Below are 17,860 nucleotides of genomic sequence, written 5' to 3' on the forward strand. Positions count from 1 at the left end.
TTTAGTGTTGTGATCTTTTATATTTGAGGCAAGTATCCATTTAGAATTTACCATGGATGGGTTTGATGACTTATGCTGGTAATCACAGTTACAAGGGAGCCTGAGACTGGAAGATCTCATGAATCCTGTGCTAAACTAGTTGGATGTCTAAACCAAATTTGGCATCAATATTCCTCCAGGAGATGGAGGCCACTAGATTGCCAAAGGAGGAATTAACTAATCCAGGTTGGAAACAGAACAGTAAAGTCAAAACTCCCATGGCAATCTCTAGTATACCTGCACATCTAGCCTGAGTGAGATAAGAAGACTTTATCTTTGCCATTGTTAATTTTTTTTTAAACCCTTACCTTCTGTCTTGGAGTCAATACTGTGTATTGGCTCCAAGGCAGAAGAGTGGTAAGGGCTAGGCAATGGGGGTCAAGTGACTTGCCCAGGGTCACACAGCTGGGAAGTGTCTGAGGCCAGATTTGAACCTAGGACCTCCCGTCTCTAGTCCTGACTTTCAATCCACTGAGCCACCCAGCTGCCCCCAACATTGATTTTTTAATGAAACAACAACCAAAAAACTTCATTGTCCAATGGTATAATATGCTGGTCTAAAACCCTTTTTCTGGTAAAAAATAATTTTAACTAAATATTAACCTAAAGCAATTTTCTTAACTTTTTAGTATCATGAATCTCTTTGGCAGTTTGGTAAAGCCTATAGACTCCCTTTTTTTTTTTCAGAATAATGTTTTAAAATACATAGATCATGAAAGAAATCAGTTATTTGAAATATAATTATAAAAAATTTAAAAATAATTCATGAGCCCCAGGTCAACCCCTAGTCTAAGGACAAAATTATAAAAATTATCCCTGAAAGATCCTTAAAATTGTTCAGAAAATATAATAGTGTCCTTTGATAGTTATAGCTAGGAAGAGGCTAGACCAGAATGTCTTTTAAGAGATGACAATTTGTAACAGAGAAGATATTCCTAAGATTGTTCTTCAGGAAACAATTGAATGTACATTTTTTTTGGTACCCTTAGCTAAGCTATTGTTCTTGAAAGTATTGCCCTACTCTAGCAGAAGAAACAAGAACACGTAAAAGACCTAGCTGCAGAAAATTGATTGAGGAAAATCTTTTTTTTTTTTAAATTCACACCTAACTGTAACATAAAAGGGTGAATATAGCACTACAACTATTCGAAAAGTCTTTTTTAAAGTATGAGTCGACTAGATGGTTATTGGGCCCTACTGATCCTCAACTTCTGTGATTTCTTCTTGCCCATTGTGGGGCAAGAGGGGATACCAGAAAATTGAAGGACAAATAGGCAGGGATTTCTTGCTGATTAGTAATGCTTGAAAAAGCGGTCCCTATTGTTAGCTTTAGTCATTAAGCAGAAAACTGGTATGATGAAGAGGAGATTTCAATTGGGTGAAATGCTTTACTCTAAGAAAATCACACAGGAACTGAGACTAGTTGAGAGTACAGTAGATTTACACCTTCTGTCTAGATCATTCTTAGACATAGATTCAGTGAGTAGAATGGCAGGCCAAATATCCAGCAGTGCCAAAAAATTTAAAAAAACTTTTAATGTAATAAACATACCACTACCACTACCTCCTCAAAAGGAGAGAAAACATTTCAATAAACAAAGAAAAAGAGAAAAAAGATATGAAATACCTACTATGTACAACTTGCTTAGAGAAAAAATGTATATAAATTCAATATGCTATTTTCAAAGTTTTCCCTTTTGTTTCTTCCTCTTTCCTTGAGTATTTTAGAAAGTATGCTTCAACAGTCCTCTTTTCTTTTCTTTTGGTGGGGGAGGGGAGGAGGGAGTGGGAAGGCAGAGCAACTAGCAATAAATTCCCCTTCCCTACAAATCCTTGAGCTCTAAATAAAAAATGAAAACACAAACCTTGTGACAAATAAGTGTGGTCAAACAGATAGATCTATGTGTTGAAAAATCTAAGAAATTTTAAGGTTTACATATGTGTTTCCCATGTCCAAAAATGTCATTCATTCTGCTTCTTGAATTTATTATCTATTTGAAGTAGAGAACATTCCTTCATCATTATCCTTTGGAGTTGGTTAGTGCATTGATCTTCTTAAGGCTCTAAGTTATTCTTTTCTACAATGTTGTTACTATATAGTTTTCCTGATTCTGCTCACTTCATTACTCCTCATCAGTACACACAAATCTTCCCAAGTTTCTCTAAAGCTTCCCTTTTTTGTCTTATGGCACAGTTGAAGTTTTATATACCAATAATTTGTTTAGCTATTTCCCAGTTGATGGTCATTGCATTCGCTTCTAATTCTTCAATACAACAAACAGAGCTAATGCTTTTGTGGGTATGGCGTTTTTGCTTTCTTTGCTCTTTTTAGGTGTAGAGGCATTGTATTGACACTGCTTTTCAGAATGGCTAGATCAGTTCACAACTCTACCAATAGTACATTAATATATCTGTCTTCCTATAGTCCTTCCACTTTGTTATATCCCTTTGTCACATCTAATAGGTATGAGGTTTAATCTTATAGATATTATAATTTGCATTTCTTTAATAGTGTTTTGTAGCAATTTTTCCATGGGATTGTTGATAGTTTAAACTTGTTTGAGCACTAGTTCATGATTTTTAACTACTTTTTCTGTTGGGGAATGGTTTTCATTATTTGAATTAATTCCTTATATGTTTTGAATATCAGACTTTTATCATAGAAAGCACTGTTTAGATGTACTTTTTATCTCCTTTTTCTTTTTGCATAATATAATTGAATAAGTTAAATGCAGTATAATGCAACTACATTGTGCCCAGAATTCTGTAATTTTTCCCTTAATCTATCCTCACTTCTTCTCTCCCTTTTCCACAAAAGAAAAGCAGGGGGAAAAAGAGCCCTCAAAACATAGCTGAATAACTCAGGAAAACAAATCCTCACAGTGACCACACCCCAAAATATTATGTCTCTTTATGGTTTAGTTTTCCCCCCTCTCTTTACGATTTATAAGTTCATCACTTCTCTTTCAGGAAATGTATCATGTTTCATCTTTATTCTTCTAGATTTGTGGTTTATCATTGCATTGTATCAGAGCTCTTAAAGTTTGTTTTTCCCTATAAAGTTATCACTGTATAAATTATTCTTCTAGTTCATTGCATAAATTGTTCTTCTTGTTCTTGTCTATTTTGCATCAGTTCACAGAGATCTTAACAGTTTTCTTTGAAATTGTCCATTTCATCATTTCTTATGACAAAGCACTGTCATACTTAAACACTACTCTTTTAGCCATGCTCCATAATTGCCAACTTTTTCCTACCACGATAAGAGCTACTGTAAATATTCTTTGAGGTATACTTCCAGTAGTAGTAGGATAGCTGGGTCAGAGTGTAGTTACATGTTTCAAGAGTTTCTGGATCATTTCATAGCTCCACTAACTGCACTAGTGTACCTGTTTAAAAATGTCTCTTTAAAATTTAATTTTTTTTTTAATTTTTAATTTAAACATCAAGTTAGATATACTGTTCCTTAAACAAAGTCGAACAAAAATATGGTTGTACATGCATCTGCAAAGTTGCACCACTTACAAAGTATACAATAAAATAAACATACTCAAAATTGTCTGGGTTATCTCTATTCCTTCTGACATTCACTCTGTACTTTTCTTTACATTTTTAATTGCTTCAGTGGCTCTTTGTTGTTATAAATTTTTTCCATAATGTTATTACTTGTTCTGTAACCTCCCCAAAATTTTGAAAGAGAAACGAAACAAATTGTAAGTTTATCACACCATTATCAGGAGCTGAGAAGCCTATTTTAGTTCCTGGTAATTTTTCCTCAAGATATCACTTGCCAGGATTTATGAAGGATGTCTTCCCAATCTTAGAAAGTTTTAAACTTTCATAATCTAGTAAAATTGATGATAAAGGGAAATTTGATTATGGTTTCACAAAACCATTAAAATATAACAATAAAACAGTTTGTGCTAAACTTTCTTGAGATAGAATTGAGAAAACTATTGACATATAGTTGCAGTGCCATCCAAAACTAGTTATATGACCTTGGGCAAATCACTTAACTTCTACTCCTATTTCCTCATCTGTGGAATAGATAATAATACTTTTAATGCCCACCTCATAGGGGATTCTCTTGATAATCTAATGAAATAATATATATAAAAGACCCTATAAATAACATAAGCTACTGTTACTAAGAAAGATAATCTTCTTATTTTTCAAACTGATTACCAATGTCAAGAAACCAAATACTGAGCTGTGGGTTTGACTAAATATGGTATTGTTTTCTATTTAGGGAAGCTGAGATAATCTCACATTTAAGCTTGACTTTGTTCTTAGAGCATGATGTCTTTCTTTGCGTATTACAACTTTAATGTTGTGGAAAACAATGAAAAGATTTAATGAGTTGGTAAAATGTGGACTAAAGAAATTAGCCAAATTATGACAGAGTTCTGTGATCATCACTTTTTTGAGATTCAGTTTTCTTATGGTAAAATGGGAATAATAGGATTTTTACTCTCTACATCATTAGATTGTTTTGCAGATATATTTGTATTACTTAAGTAATAATGAGCTGCTTTCCTGGTTTTTTATATCATTCATTTCTGCTGAACAAGTTGAGATTGGGAAATGAATTGCACTAGGAGCCAGTTAGATCAAATATTAGGGAAAAAATGAGTGAAGAGATAATGAAATTAATACAACAGTGTAGAATGTTATATGTTCAGAACAGTATAACTACATTTGGACCTGGAAAGACATCCAAGAGGATCATCTAATCTTTTCAGGTCATTCTATCTTATCTTAATGCAGTGATATTTTAGATAGATATTTTTAAACTCTGGTGTCCTCAAAGTCACATACCTTTCGTAATTGATGAAAGCCACAATTTTGACAAGATGAAACTCAACTAGGAAGGAGAGTAGATTAATGCCTGCAGATATTTTAAGTAATCCTTCAGGTCTTTTCCTAGTACCCCAAAATTAATTTATCATTGAGAAAAAGTATAAGATATAGTATGAATTTTCTATGCCATTAGTTTTTTTTGTTATTTTTTAAAAGACGTTTCCATGTGTTAATGTTGCTTAGTTGCATAAGTTTATGTGAAAATTTTGAATCATATGTAGTATTTCTTCCATTACCACATATGAAGTCTGAATTTAGTAGTGTCTGTCTTCTATTTGTTGAATATTGAAGGTTTGGGGTAAAGAACTATCTGACTAGCTGTATTAAGACTAGAAATAACATAATATAAAGTTGTGCATATAGTCTTAAAAACTTAAGTTGGACTTGTCCAGTTAACCTGTCACATGAGCTGTCATTTCATTATGACTGCTAAAAGAGTGTAATAGCTACATATATGATTCCATGCAGTCAGGTGTACCCTAAGGACCACAGAGGCTAGAGAGAGAGCTATATCAAAGCTGCTTGCTTTTGTATTGTATAGGACCTTTACCCAGGTGAAACTATCCTAACTTTTAATGATATTTTCAAAAAGCACCTGTAAGTCTTCAGCAAAGTAATAAGCATACTTGTTGAATTTTTTTAATTGATTTAATAGCCATGATAATGAACCACTCTCGATAAGCTGGTGAGCAATATTTGGGATGTTTTGAATCTTAAGAGATTAAGAATATAACCAACCATTGGTGGAGAGATTGTTTGGAAATCAGTCACATTTTAGGAATTCAAGTTTTTTCTTTCTACAGTATTATCTTACCTTTATAGATAAGACTTCTTCCATATGCCAAGTTATTATTGTCTTCTCCCCCCTTCCTACTTATTGCTTTTAAAAAAGATTAATTCCAATAAATATTTTACATGAATATGTATATAGGATTTGATAGGTGAAAACATTTTATCTAAAGGGTATCAAAAAATAAAATAATTTTAGTGCTTAGGCATGAGATACTGAATTTGGAAGCCTCAAGCATTTGTATTTTTTTTAAGTTGCATTAAGTTGTTAAAAAGTTAATAGCATCATTATTGCTTAAGTGAAAATTACACTGAAAATACACCAATATAATTTCTAAAATTCATAGAGGTAGGAAAGGCTTTTGTGATATTTAGAACTTTTAGCAATGCTGAAACTTCTGGCACACATTAAATTCAACTAAATTGAGCTCATGTTTTACGTATACATAGTATATATGACATGACTTAAGTAGAATACTCCATGTTGTTAATTTCCATGTTTCAAACACATCAAACTTTTAAAATTCCAAGCATTGTAAATCTTTGTCACTGATTTTTGGCATATAGTTGTTTGTTATCCTAATTCTGTATTTCATCATTTTCAGTCTGGAATAGAACTGTTTGTGAACAGACTTGACTCTGTGGAATCTGTTCTTCCTTATGAATATACTGCGTAAGTGTTTTTAAAGTTTGTTTATATGTATAGTTTTCTGTGTCTCATCAAAAAATGTTTGCATTTTTTTTAATTTTGTTGATCCCTTCCCCCACATGTGGAAACTTGGCTTTCTTTGTGCTGGGAATTAAATGTTTTAAAAGGAGAGATTTTTAGTTACACAGTATTAAAATATGAACTTCATTTTTATTCCATAATGAGATATAAAGAGATCCTGATTAAAATGTTGATTTCCCTCTTGATTATCTCATTAGAAAACAAGCTATTTTTAGTTAAACTATTTGAGCATACTATATAATGTCATATATAATTCTTTATTTTAAATTAAGCTCTCTGAACAATTATATCCATCAATTTTGTCATTAAATAGAAAGAGATACTGAATTTAAAGAGTTTTATTTTTCAAATTAGGAAAAACTAAAGAATTATAGAAGGAATTTAGAAATTATCTGGTCCAATACTTGGTTCATTTTTGTTTATCCTCAGTCCTTGGTACATTTTTACATATCTATAAACATTTTTTAATAAAAGCTCTTATTTCTTAAAACCTATAACTTTAAAAAAGCCACCTACTCATCTTTTCTTCCATCTCCCTCATCCCAACCTTCTTTCACACTACTTTTTACTTTTGGGCCTCCTCTTTATTCTTTTTTTAAACTCTTGAGCTACACAGAGCAAACAAATTGAGAATTTAGGTATTTTACTTGCCTGGAATATCGTCTGGGTTAGGAACACTGATCTAGTCTATACCCCTTATTTTGAGGATAAGTAACCTGAAGTCCATTTAGCTTACTAAGTGGTTAAGTGTTCACACAACTTGTTAATAGCCAAACTATGTCACATTAGTCTTAGATTATTACTTGTTTTACTGTGACACGGATTACTACTCTTAATTTATTTTCAATCCTAATATATGTGTATATATGCCTTTTGGAATTAAACTAACTTTAAAATGAATCAAGTCCTCTTTTTTGTCATATTAGGAGAAAATAGTTTAGTTTGAAACCAACAAAAAGAAAAATTCTCAAATACTAGTTTAGAGAGGTGTATCAAGTTATATTTCATGGTAGAATAATATCATTTACTAACAAAGAGAGGATTGTAACTGAAGGTTTATCAGATTTTTGCACTTAAGTAGAAGCATGAACATCATGTATTCTCATCGTGAATTTTTGTTTTACTTAATTGAGATGGTTAATGTGTGTGTGTGTATGTTTTCTCATGTTGAAAAACCAATACTTTCTCTTCCAGGTTTGATTTTTGCCAAGCAGCTGGAGGAAAACGTCCATCTGAAAATCTTGGTCAGGTATTATTTGGGGAAAGAATTGAACCTTCTCCATATAAGGTTTGTATTTATCATCAAATATAATTGTGAACTATTAAGTACATGTTTTAATTATTCTTGAATTTTAACAACATAAAAATTGTGTTATACATTTTATTAAAATATTTGATTCAGGGTAGAATAAATCAGCATATATGGGCATTATTATGTACAAGCAATAATATTGTTGAGTGTGGAAAATCCTAATGATGAAATGTTTTATTAAAGTGTATTTTAAGAAATTTTTATATTCTTTTTTACTAGAGATTTTTATCATACTGGCTAATTTGTATTTCAACGAAACAGCTGTAACAACTATTCTGAAGATTTCCTTTGTGTTTGTCTAGGGATTAACAAGTGGCTAAAAGAAGTCTTTCTTGAGAACTGACTATTGCCCCTGAGCTTATGGTAATAGAATAAAGTTACAGACTTCAAGACAGCTCAAAATCACAGAGGAAAAGACATCAAAAGCCTTCCATCTAAGGAGGTGTTTTGATCTTTTAAAAATAAGTTTGAAGGATATATTACTCTCAAAAAGAAAGCATTATATAGAATAATTACTTATTTGTGAATAGTGTATTTGTATTTTCCTTCACCACACAAATAGAAACCATTCATGACTACTAGCATAGTTTACATGTGAGGGATGTGTAGTATTGTGAAGTTAGGGCAGATAATCAAATCTGGAACAAAGTAAAACAGAAAGCAAGTTCTGGATTAAGCATCATGATTATGAATCAGATTTCCTCTCAGATCTCTTTAGGATTTAAGATATAGACTAAGACAGAATATCATATAAAACTTGAGGATCTGATGGGATCTAAGAGTCAGTCTAACTTCCTCATTTTATAGAGAAAATGAGAGTCAAGAGCAATTAAGGGCTCAAGGTAACTTGGCTAGTTTATGGTAAAGCTGGGGCTAGATGCTCTTTCCTTTATGCCACACAGTTCCTATTATTGCATTGTACTTTGATGACCAAGACTGCTTGTGTTTATTGTAAACCACCTAATTTTATTATTATTAAGTACAGTCAAGTTACACATTATGTATAGCTCAGAAGCATATACAGGATGCCTTGAAGTCTTAATGCAGTTCTATGTTTAACTGCTCCCAAGTACTTAATTTAGCCCTTCACAATGTGTATTTTCATATGTTCCTACTAATTTCTTGTTTTTAATCTCACCAATAAGATTTTATAAATAAGTGCTGAAGGAAGTTATAAAAAAAATTATATTTGGAGATACATCTTGAATTAAAATTTATTTTACAGCAATGCAATATATGTATTTATGAAAATATAGTATGTATCACAATATTATTATACCATTTAAAAATTGATTATTACTGAGTTGAAGAAATATTGAAGAATCCTAAATTTTGAGGGGCCTTTAGTTTTAAAAAGACAGTGATTTTTATTTTAAATTTTGTTTCTTCATAAATAAAATCTTGAAAGTTGGTAACAATAAGTATTTTGAACATAAGAGATAAAAAGAAACATATGTATGATGTTTAAATTATTGGCATTAAATTAATGATGTTTCCTCACATTTCTACCTGCTTATTTTATTTAATTTTAAACCCTTGCCTTCTGCCTTAGAATCAATACTGTTTATTGGTTCCAAGGCAGAAGAGTAGTAAGGTTTAGGCCTTGGGGGTTAAGTGACTTGCTCAGGGTCACACAGCTAGGAAATGTCTGAGGCCAGATTTGAACCTAGGACCCCCCATCCCAAGACCTGGCTTTCAACTGAGCTACCCAGCTACCCCCACTATCTGCTTATTTTAAAAAGGCACTACAATATTTTTCAGAAAAGATTGTGGTTATTTTTTTTTTTACTATTGATAGGATAATGCTCCATTATTTTCTACTTTTGTATGGGGTTTGTTTTTTTAGCTCAAGACCAAATTCAGATTTTGTGGCATTATAGGCTGAAATCTATATGAACTACCAGACTGGAATCTTCATCAAAAATAAGAGGGGAAAAATGATGAATTTCTTTTAAAAGTGCAGAATAAGATTAAATTTTTTATCTGATAGAAATATTATTATGAGGGCATGACATATTTACAATTAATGATTGGAATAATTTTGTGTTTAGTATGTGTATTACATTGCTGTAAGTATACCTAGGTATCATCTATTAATTGACATTCCATTTTATTTTAATACAGTTTTCATTTAACAAGGACGAAACCTGTAAGCTTGTTTGTACAAAAACATATCATACAGACAAAGCAGAAGACAAGCAAAAATTAGAATTCTTAAAAAAAAGTATGTTACTGAATTATCAACATCATTGGTAAGACATGGAATTATTAGTCAATCCATTTTTTTCCTTTTCAAGATGATGTTTTATCTGCCTGATATTAAATTTTATTTTATACATAAATGAAAGTCTTTGGAAAATAAGTTTTATGCCTTGACATTTTTAATCAGTAGCATTTAGTGCATATAAAATGGAAAATTTCATTTAAAGGATGTTTATTTATGTCTTGGCATTTCATTCTATACAGTTTGTCACTCTTCCCTCTAAGTGTAATTCTTCTAGCTACCCAGGTGATAGCAACAGTTTTTAAGAGTTACCAATGACCTCTTTTCATACAGGGATACATATCATTTTAATTTATTGGGTGTCTTACAACAAAGTTGATGGTTTTTTTGGTTTTTGTTTTTCTTTTTTCCCTCTTTGTTAATTACCTTTTGATGCTTCTCTTGAGTTCTGTGCTTGGGCATCAAATTTTCTGTTCAGGTCTAGACTTTTCTTTACAAATGCTTGGAATTCTTCTATTTTTGTTAAATGACCATACTTTTTCCTGTAAGAATATAGTCAGTTTTGCTGGGTAATTGATTCTTGGTTGTAGACCTAGTTCCCTTGCTTTCCAGAATATTATATTCCACTCCTTTCAGTCCTTCAGTGTAGATGCAACCAGATCCTGTGTTACCCTCACTGTGGTTCCATGGTATCTGAATGACTTCTTAGCAGCTTGTAATATTTTTCCTTGATCTGATAGTTCTTGAATTTGGCTATAACATTCCTGGGTGTTGTCAGTTGGAGATTAAGTGCAGGAGGTGATCTGTGGATTCTTTCAATCTCCACATTTCCCTCTTGTTCTAGAATATCAGGGCAGTTTTCTTGGATAATTTCCTGTAGTGTGATATCCAGGCTTTTTCTTTTGTCGTGATCTTCTGGTAGACCAATGATTCTTAAGTTGTCTCTCCTAGAACGATTTTTTAAATCTAATGTTTTTTGAATGAGGTGCTTCATATTTTCTTTATTCTTTTGGTTTTGTTTTATAGTGTCCTGCTGCCTTCTGAAGTCGCTTGTTTCTAGTTGTTGTATTCTGGTTCTTAAAGACTGGATTTCATCCCTGACTTTTTGGTCGTCCGTCTCCTTCTGGTCTGATTTTCTTTGGAGGTCATCTTTCATCTTCTTTGCCTCATCTTTCATCTCCTTTGCCTCATCTCCAAGCTGGTTGATTTTGGCTTTCAAGATACTATTTTCTTGTTTTAGTTCAAGTGTCTCTGTTTCCATATGTCTTATCTTAGTTTTTAAGTTCTTTTCCCAGTTGTCTTCAGCCTCTCTTAATTGTATTTTGAGTTCTCCAGAGCCTGTAACCAATTCGCTGGGGTTTCTGGTTTTTCTCTTGGTGTTCCCTCATCCTTCTCTGTTCCATTTGCTCTTTTGTTCATTGCCTGTATAGAAGTTGTCGATTGTAGTATGTAGTTTATTTTTCTGATGTTTGCTCATATTTACCCCTTCTTTTTTTTTTTAATATATTTTATTTGATCATTTCCAAGCATTATTCGTTAAAGACATAGATCATTTTCTTTTCCTCCCCCCCCCCACCCCCCATAGCCGACGCGTAAGTCCACTGGGCATTAGATGTTTTCTTGATTTGAACCCATTGCTTTGTTGATAGTATTTGCATTAGAGTGTTCATTTAGAGTCTATCCTCTGTCATGTCCCCTCAACCTCTGTATTCAGGCAGTTGCTTTTTCTCGGTGTTTCCACTCCCATAGTTTATCCTTTGCTTATGAATGGTGTTTTTTTCTCCTGGGTCCCTGCAAGTTGTTCAGGGACATTACACCACCACCAATGGAGAAGTCCATTACGTTCGATGATACCACAGTGTGTTTGTCTCTGTGATATTTACCCCTTCTTTACTCCTTGCAGTTGCCTGAGCTCTTGCTCCTCTCATTTTTGGGGGGCTTTTCTTTCCACTTTCACCCTTGGAGCTTTGTCCTTAAATCTCTCAGTGCCCTCTGTGGGGGAGGGGTGTTGGAGCTTGAGTTTCCCTGCCCTCTGGAGGCTTTGATGGGATTAAGTCCAGCAGTCTGTGGGGGAGGGGTGTTGGAGTTTAAGTTTCCCTGCCCTCTGAATGCTTTGATGGGATTAAGTCCAGCCAGGTTGCTGGATGTGCCCTGAGGCCAAAACCTCAGGAAAGGGGGGGGGGGCGGGGCGGCAATATGGAGTGTCTCCATTGCTGCAACTAGGCTCCTTGTTCTATGCTCTGCATTTCTTCTCTAACTGCTTCCCCACTGCTTTTGTTGAATGCTCTTTGCCTGCAAGGTACTCCCTCCAGACCAGCACCTTTGCCCGCCCAAAGGTTCCAGCTGCCTCTGGAAGCTTAGCACTCTAGGTGGGGGAGGGATCCCAGGACCTTCCTTCTTCCGAGTTTCACTTTTGACCATGTAATTGTGTACTTCAGGATCTATAATATCATTGGTATGAATATCATGATTACAAACTTTGCATCTTTAAGGGTTATGACTGGAAAATTAATTACTCTTTGCCAAACTTGATTGGAACCCTTCTGAATTTAGCTAAACTTGTCCTTGTGTTCACTATTGGTTTGCTTTATAGCTTGATCTACCAGAGCTTGCATGCGGATGTCACTGCCTTTGACAACCCAGTCATTTCATGCCATGAGGAAACGTCATTGAAGGAGTCTTAATAGTTTAATATGTACATTGATAAATAAAAGCTTGTAGGACGAGAGTGCTTGCGCTCTCTGTAAGAAGCATAGTCTGGGGGATCAGCACCCACCATGGCATCAGGCTGCAAAATTGACCTGTCCATCCTCAATAGCGACCTGGCCTGCCTGGGGGCCAAGTGCACCCGGATGCTGGATTCCGGGGCCGACTATCTGCACCTAGATGTAATAGACGGCCATTATGTTGGCCTTAGTCATGACGGTGGAACCTGGCTTTGGAGGGCAGAAGTTCATGGAAGACATGATGCCAAAGGTTCATTGGCTGAGGACCCAGTTCCCCTCTCTGGATATTGAAGTAGATGGTGGAGTAGTTCCTGACATGATTCACAAATGTGCAGAGGCAGGAGCTAATATGATTATTGTGTCTGGTAGTGCTATCATGAGGAGCAAAGACCCCAGATCTGTCATCAATCTCCTGAGAAATGTTTGTTCAGAAGCTGCTCAGAAACGCTCTCTGGATAGATGAGATTTCCAGGCAAATATTCTGTGCCCAGCCTACCTCCTCATTAGACTAGATTATTCAGCCTCATTTTCATCTGGTGCACAAGAACCCAATGAGCTCAAGAATCATGCTGCTGCAGAGGTGGGGCCACTGTCTGTCCCAAGCAGTTGAGCCTTCATCTTGTTGACTTCAGCATACATACCGATATGCTGAGGTCAAGAATGGAAATAGGTGCATATGTGATAATTACTAGGTTTTTAAAGAGTTGGGAATTAAATTTTTATGTGGCCTAAAGTACAGAGTTTTTACTAGAATACTTGATTAAAAAAAAAAAAAGAATATATTATGTTGCCTTGTCTTAAGGTTAAAAAAAAACAAATTTTGTCTCAGAGGCAGAAGAAAAAAACAGCAGCTGCTAACTATAAAAGGACTAAAATGGGTAATACTGCTCCTCTTAAAAGTATTCTCAAATGTTTGTGCATCATTATAAAAGGTTTGCTTTATTCATTAGCTTTCTTTAGAAAACAATTGTCTTTGGGGCATCAATTGATTTTCATAAATGCAATTTCTTTGTGTTACTGGGTTTGGTTTCTTGGGGGGAAATCTAAGCTCAATGCTTTTGAGTGGAATGAGATGATTCCTTTCTAAGTTTCTTTATCTCTTTCCCCTCCCATCATCCCTTTATACTTATCTTGACCACATTTTCATGTGATTGACCACCCTACTTGTTTTCCCAGTTGACCAAATGACACAAACCATTTCCAGCCTCGCCCCCCCCACCCCCCCCTCTTTTTTTCCTTCATTTTGGGCAGTAACCTACTTTGGAACTAAACTATAAGACGACTGGGGATTATGTTGTTTACAAGAGTTTATTTTTTATATACTTAAAAAAACACATTTATTTCAGGCTCTTTCTTGCCTATAGCAAAATATGTTCAATGCTTGTTGAACAGAAAGCCCACTTGTCTCTTTCTCCAGATCAGAAGTATGGCCTCAGAGGTCCTTCAGGTGGCTGGGTCCAAAAATACAACAGTGTAGGACATCATTGTCTAGGAGTGTCCTCAGGTCACAAGGAAAAAGGTAGCGTGGACTATTCCAAGTAATTTTTAATTGACCACTTTTTAAAGAATTCATAATTTGATTATGCTAATACCAACTTAGATCAGGAGTGTTTTCATTTAGTTCTGGACCTAGTGTATCCTTACATCTTACAGAGCACTCAGGTGCTTCTTGTATCCTGGATCTCATTTCATTCTTCTGACACTCTTATAAGAAGCAGAACAGTTATTGTCCTCATTTTACAACTGAGGAAACCAAAGCACAAAGCAGTAAGTTAAGGCAACACATGGAGGTTATCTGGATAGAGATTTGGAGTTCAGACATGGGTTCAACTTGCATTACTAGTTTGATGTCAGGATTTCAAAGTCCTCTTCCAGGATCTTTCAGAGCCCTAAATGAATGAACTTAGGTCCTTATTAGAAGTGTGTCTGATGGACATGGTTTTATTCTTTCACCTCCGGTGGTAATAATGCAGAAGAATCCACTGATCTGAGGTTTATTTGTAACTTCTGTGCTTGATTAAATATTTAGGTAATAACTGTAATGGCTACTTCAAGGAAAAAGGAGTAGAACTTTAATTATCCTCAGGTTAATGTGAATTTTTATGTCTTTCATTATGGTATATTTACTGTAAACACTTGATGTTTATTGAATGAATGAATGAATGAATGAATGAATGAATGAATGAATGAATGAATGAATGAATGAATGAATAGGGTGGGGAGCCTAGAGTTGCATAGCATTATGAGGTATTTTGTGTGTGTGTGTTTTTTTTAATAGGACTATTTTGCTTACTCTGTGTGATTTGGGAGGCAGAAAAAGAACATTTTATAACAATAAGGATAAAACTTCACAAAGCAAAGTACTGAAAATTAATTGTACTACCAAGCTGTGTTCTTTTTTTTGAAGTTTTTTCCTTGACACTTTATATCTTATGAAAGGGTGATATTATGGATCGTTTTAGTATTTTAATCACATTCACACTATAAAAGACATATAGAAATAACTTTAATTAAAAAACTTACATAGAAGATCATGGTATTATTAGACATGAGAGCAAGATTCAAGTTTTAATTTTCTGGACAAACTTGTGTTTGTGAGGTTTTTGTTTTTGTTTTTCTTTAAAAATAAATGTACAGTGAAACTACAAGCAGAGGCTTGTCAGTGTTGAAATTTGATTGAACTTCTCCCCCTTCTCCCCAAAGGGTCCAATATCAGGTTTTCCAATTCCTGACAAAAACTGTGTCAAATCACACAAACTAGACCAGCTGGCCAGTGTTAGTTTAGTAAGTATGGGTACTAACTACAACTTGAAGCAATAGTCTTTCCTTGAGAAAAAGTGATTTCTATAAATTGTCCTCAACTGCTCCATACAGCAAAAATATAATGGTATGGTAGCTTAAAAAGGATTCTACTTAAAATGCACACAACTTGGTATGAATTGTATTAGCCTCATTTTACGCTACAAGTAGATATGAATGGACAAATCATCATTTGCTTTTAAAGCAAGATATGGTAAGGAATTTAGAGATTCATTAGCTAGGAATACACCAAAGCAGTATTTTCAAGCTCATTCTGATGATTGTTTCCCTTTCAGTGAATTATTTTAAATATGCATATTTTAAAGACCCATTCAGGTTCTTGTAGCACAGTGAAAATGAAATAGTAAATATAAGGAAAGTCAAAGTTAATATCTCAAAGACATGGTGACTTAATGTACCAATTAAACTCTGAGTGAACAGAAACAGTCTGTTGTGTCTAACAAATCAGCATTTTAAAAATAAAAGATTATCTTTTGTAAAAAAATAAAAATAAATAGCTTGTATAAGAATCCTTCCCCACCTGATAGCTTATAAGTCTAGGAAGTCATTATATAAACATATTACTAATATACTATAATATTTGTGGCACTTGCAAATAGAGAAAGAAACTGAAGTGATTAGTACAGTGACTAAATCAGGAATAAAATCTTTGTTCTCTTCACCCTATAATGATACTTTGATGGAGAAGACCTTCCCCATTAGTAGCGGGGTTCCTTGCAGTCTATTTGTTCTTCGAATTGTTTTATGATTCTTTTCAACCTCCTTTTTTCATCATTTTTATTGCCTTCAACTCTGTATATTCCCTCCTTACTCTTTTAAACTACCCTAATAATCTGGTTCTCTTTGTGCTTCTTGAACTGCTCTTTTCTGAGTCCCATTGTTTTCCCCTATTTTATAAAAGTACCCTGACCATTTCAGTCCTAAATTTCTGCTCATATTCTTTCTAGACCCTATACATTTATCATTAGTTATTATTAAAGAACATACCCAAATCTAAATTCTCTCATGCTATTTCCAAGAAGTCTTTTGTTTCACAACCACATCTTAAACTAAATGTTTAAATTTACATTTACAAAGAAGGGTAAGAGAATGGTACAGGAGAAAAAGCATTGGCCTTAGAGTCAGAGGACCTGAATTCACATCCTACCTCTGTTTCTGGTACTCCCCATATGATGCGTTAAATCAAAGTCACTTAAACCATCCTTAACCTCAGTTTTCTCATTTATAAAATGAGAGAATTTAACTTGAAGGCCTACGAGGTTCCTTCTGGCTTGGCATTTATTGTTTCTAAGTAGCAAAGGGGTTACATCTGCATCGGTATGAGAAGTACCCCTGCCAGTGAAATTGTAGATATTTAACTTTTATAGTGTGTATCTGTCAAAGTACTTTAAGTAGAATGTAAGTTTAAGGAAAGGGGGGCCATCTATCTTAATTTTATAGCTCCTTTCTTATGTGTATGTGTGTATATACGTATACATATCATTTATTTGCCAATAGAGAATTGCTGTAAGATTACAAATAATTTTAAAAAAATTCAAAACCCTTTAATGCTTATGAAGTTGTTAGTTTATTGTTGTTGTTGTTTTTTTTAATAGTAACCTTGATATCTGCTGAAACTTCAAAATGTGTTGTTCTGGGGAAATGGGAATTAGCTGTATCTAGAGTGTGTCCTATCTAGAAAAATAGTTGTTAGTGATTAGTCATTTTATTATTGTCTCAGACTTTAGAATTTTCCTGCCTACTTTTAAACTACAGCTAGATCTAGCTAAACATGTAATATGAGAATTAGAAATTTTAATTTTCATATATTGTCTTTATTTTGGAGAGAAAGGACTTCATTCCCCAAAGCTCTTTATAATATGCCTTTGAAGAATAGTGATTTGTGTTATCTAAAGTTGTTGAATTAGTTACTTTGTGTTATGATAGAAATTATTTTTGCCAAATTTCAACAGATTTTTATTATATTATAAGAGGACATAGATGAATTTATAGAGAAATGCATGGGTATTCTGTATCTTCTGGAGACAGAAAGAACATAATGTAGGTTTTTTTAAAAAACCCTTATCTTCTGTCTTAGAATCAAAACTCTATTGATTCCATGGCAGAAGAGTGGTAAAGGCTAGGTAGGCATGGGGATTCAGTGACTTGCAAAGGGTCACACATGTAGGAAGTTATCTAAGGCCAGATTTAAACCTAAGACTTCCCATCTCTAGACCTGGCTCTCAATCCACAGAACTGCCTAGTTGCCCCATACTGTAGGATTTTAATATAAATGTAGAACTATTTTTTTTGGTGCTAAGATTACCTTTTGGGATAATCATGATTTTATGAATTATTGATAGTACCAGTAGATTACTTAG

At 33.9% G+C, this 17,860-nt stretch overlaps 2 protein-coding genes across 2 annotated transcripts in view; both read left to right on the top strand.

Annotated features, from left to right (window-relative positions):
• The window catches only part of TM9SF2 (transmembrane 9 superfamily member 2), a 76,798-nt gene that overhangs the window by 19,056 nt on the left and 39,882 nt on the right, over window positions 1-17,860 (top strand). Inside the window, exons 2-4 of the mRNA XM_001376903.5 lie at window positions 6,294-6,361; window positions 7,613-7,706; window positions 9,855-9,982. Of these exons, the coding sequence (XP_001376940.2) occupies window positions 6,294-6,361; window positions 7,613-7,706; window positions 9,855-9,982 (290 nt within the window). The remainder of the gene's footprint in view (window positions 1-6,293; window positions 6,362-7,612; window positions 7,707-9,854; window positions 9,983-17,860) is intronic.
• LOC130455840 (ribulose-phosphate 3-epimerase-like protein 1) lies at window positions 12,593-13,105 on the top strand. The gene has a single exon (XM_056807505.1). It carries the CDS (start codon window positions 12,732-12,734, stop codon window positions 12,969-12,971), a length of 240 nt encoding a protein of 79 aa, XP_056663483.1. The 5' UTR covers window positions 12,593-12,731; the 3' UTR covers window positions 12,972-13,105.

Source organism: Monodelphis domestica, chromosome 8 (assembly GCF_027887165.1).
Source record: "Monodelphis domestica isolate mMonDom1 chromosome 8, mMonDom1.pri, whole genome shotgun sequence".
In the NCBI taxonomy this organism is placed as follows: Eukaryota; Metazoa; Chordata; class Mammalia; order Didelphimorphia; family Didelphidae; genus Monodelphis; species Monodelphis domestica.

Bases quoted from the DNA above. Each gene is read 5' to 3' on its own strand.
- LOC130455840 (XM_056807505.1), top strand. From the start codon at position 12,732: ATGGCATCAGGCTGCAAAATTGACCTGTCCATCCTCAATAGCGACCTG.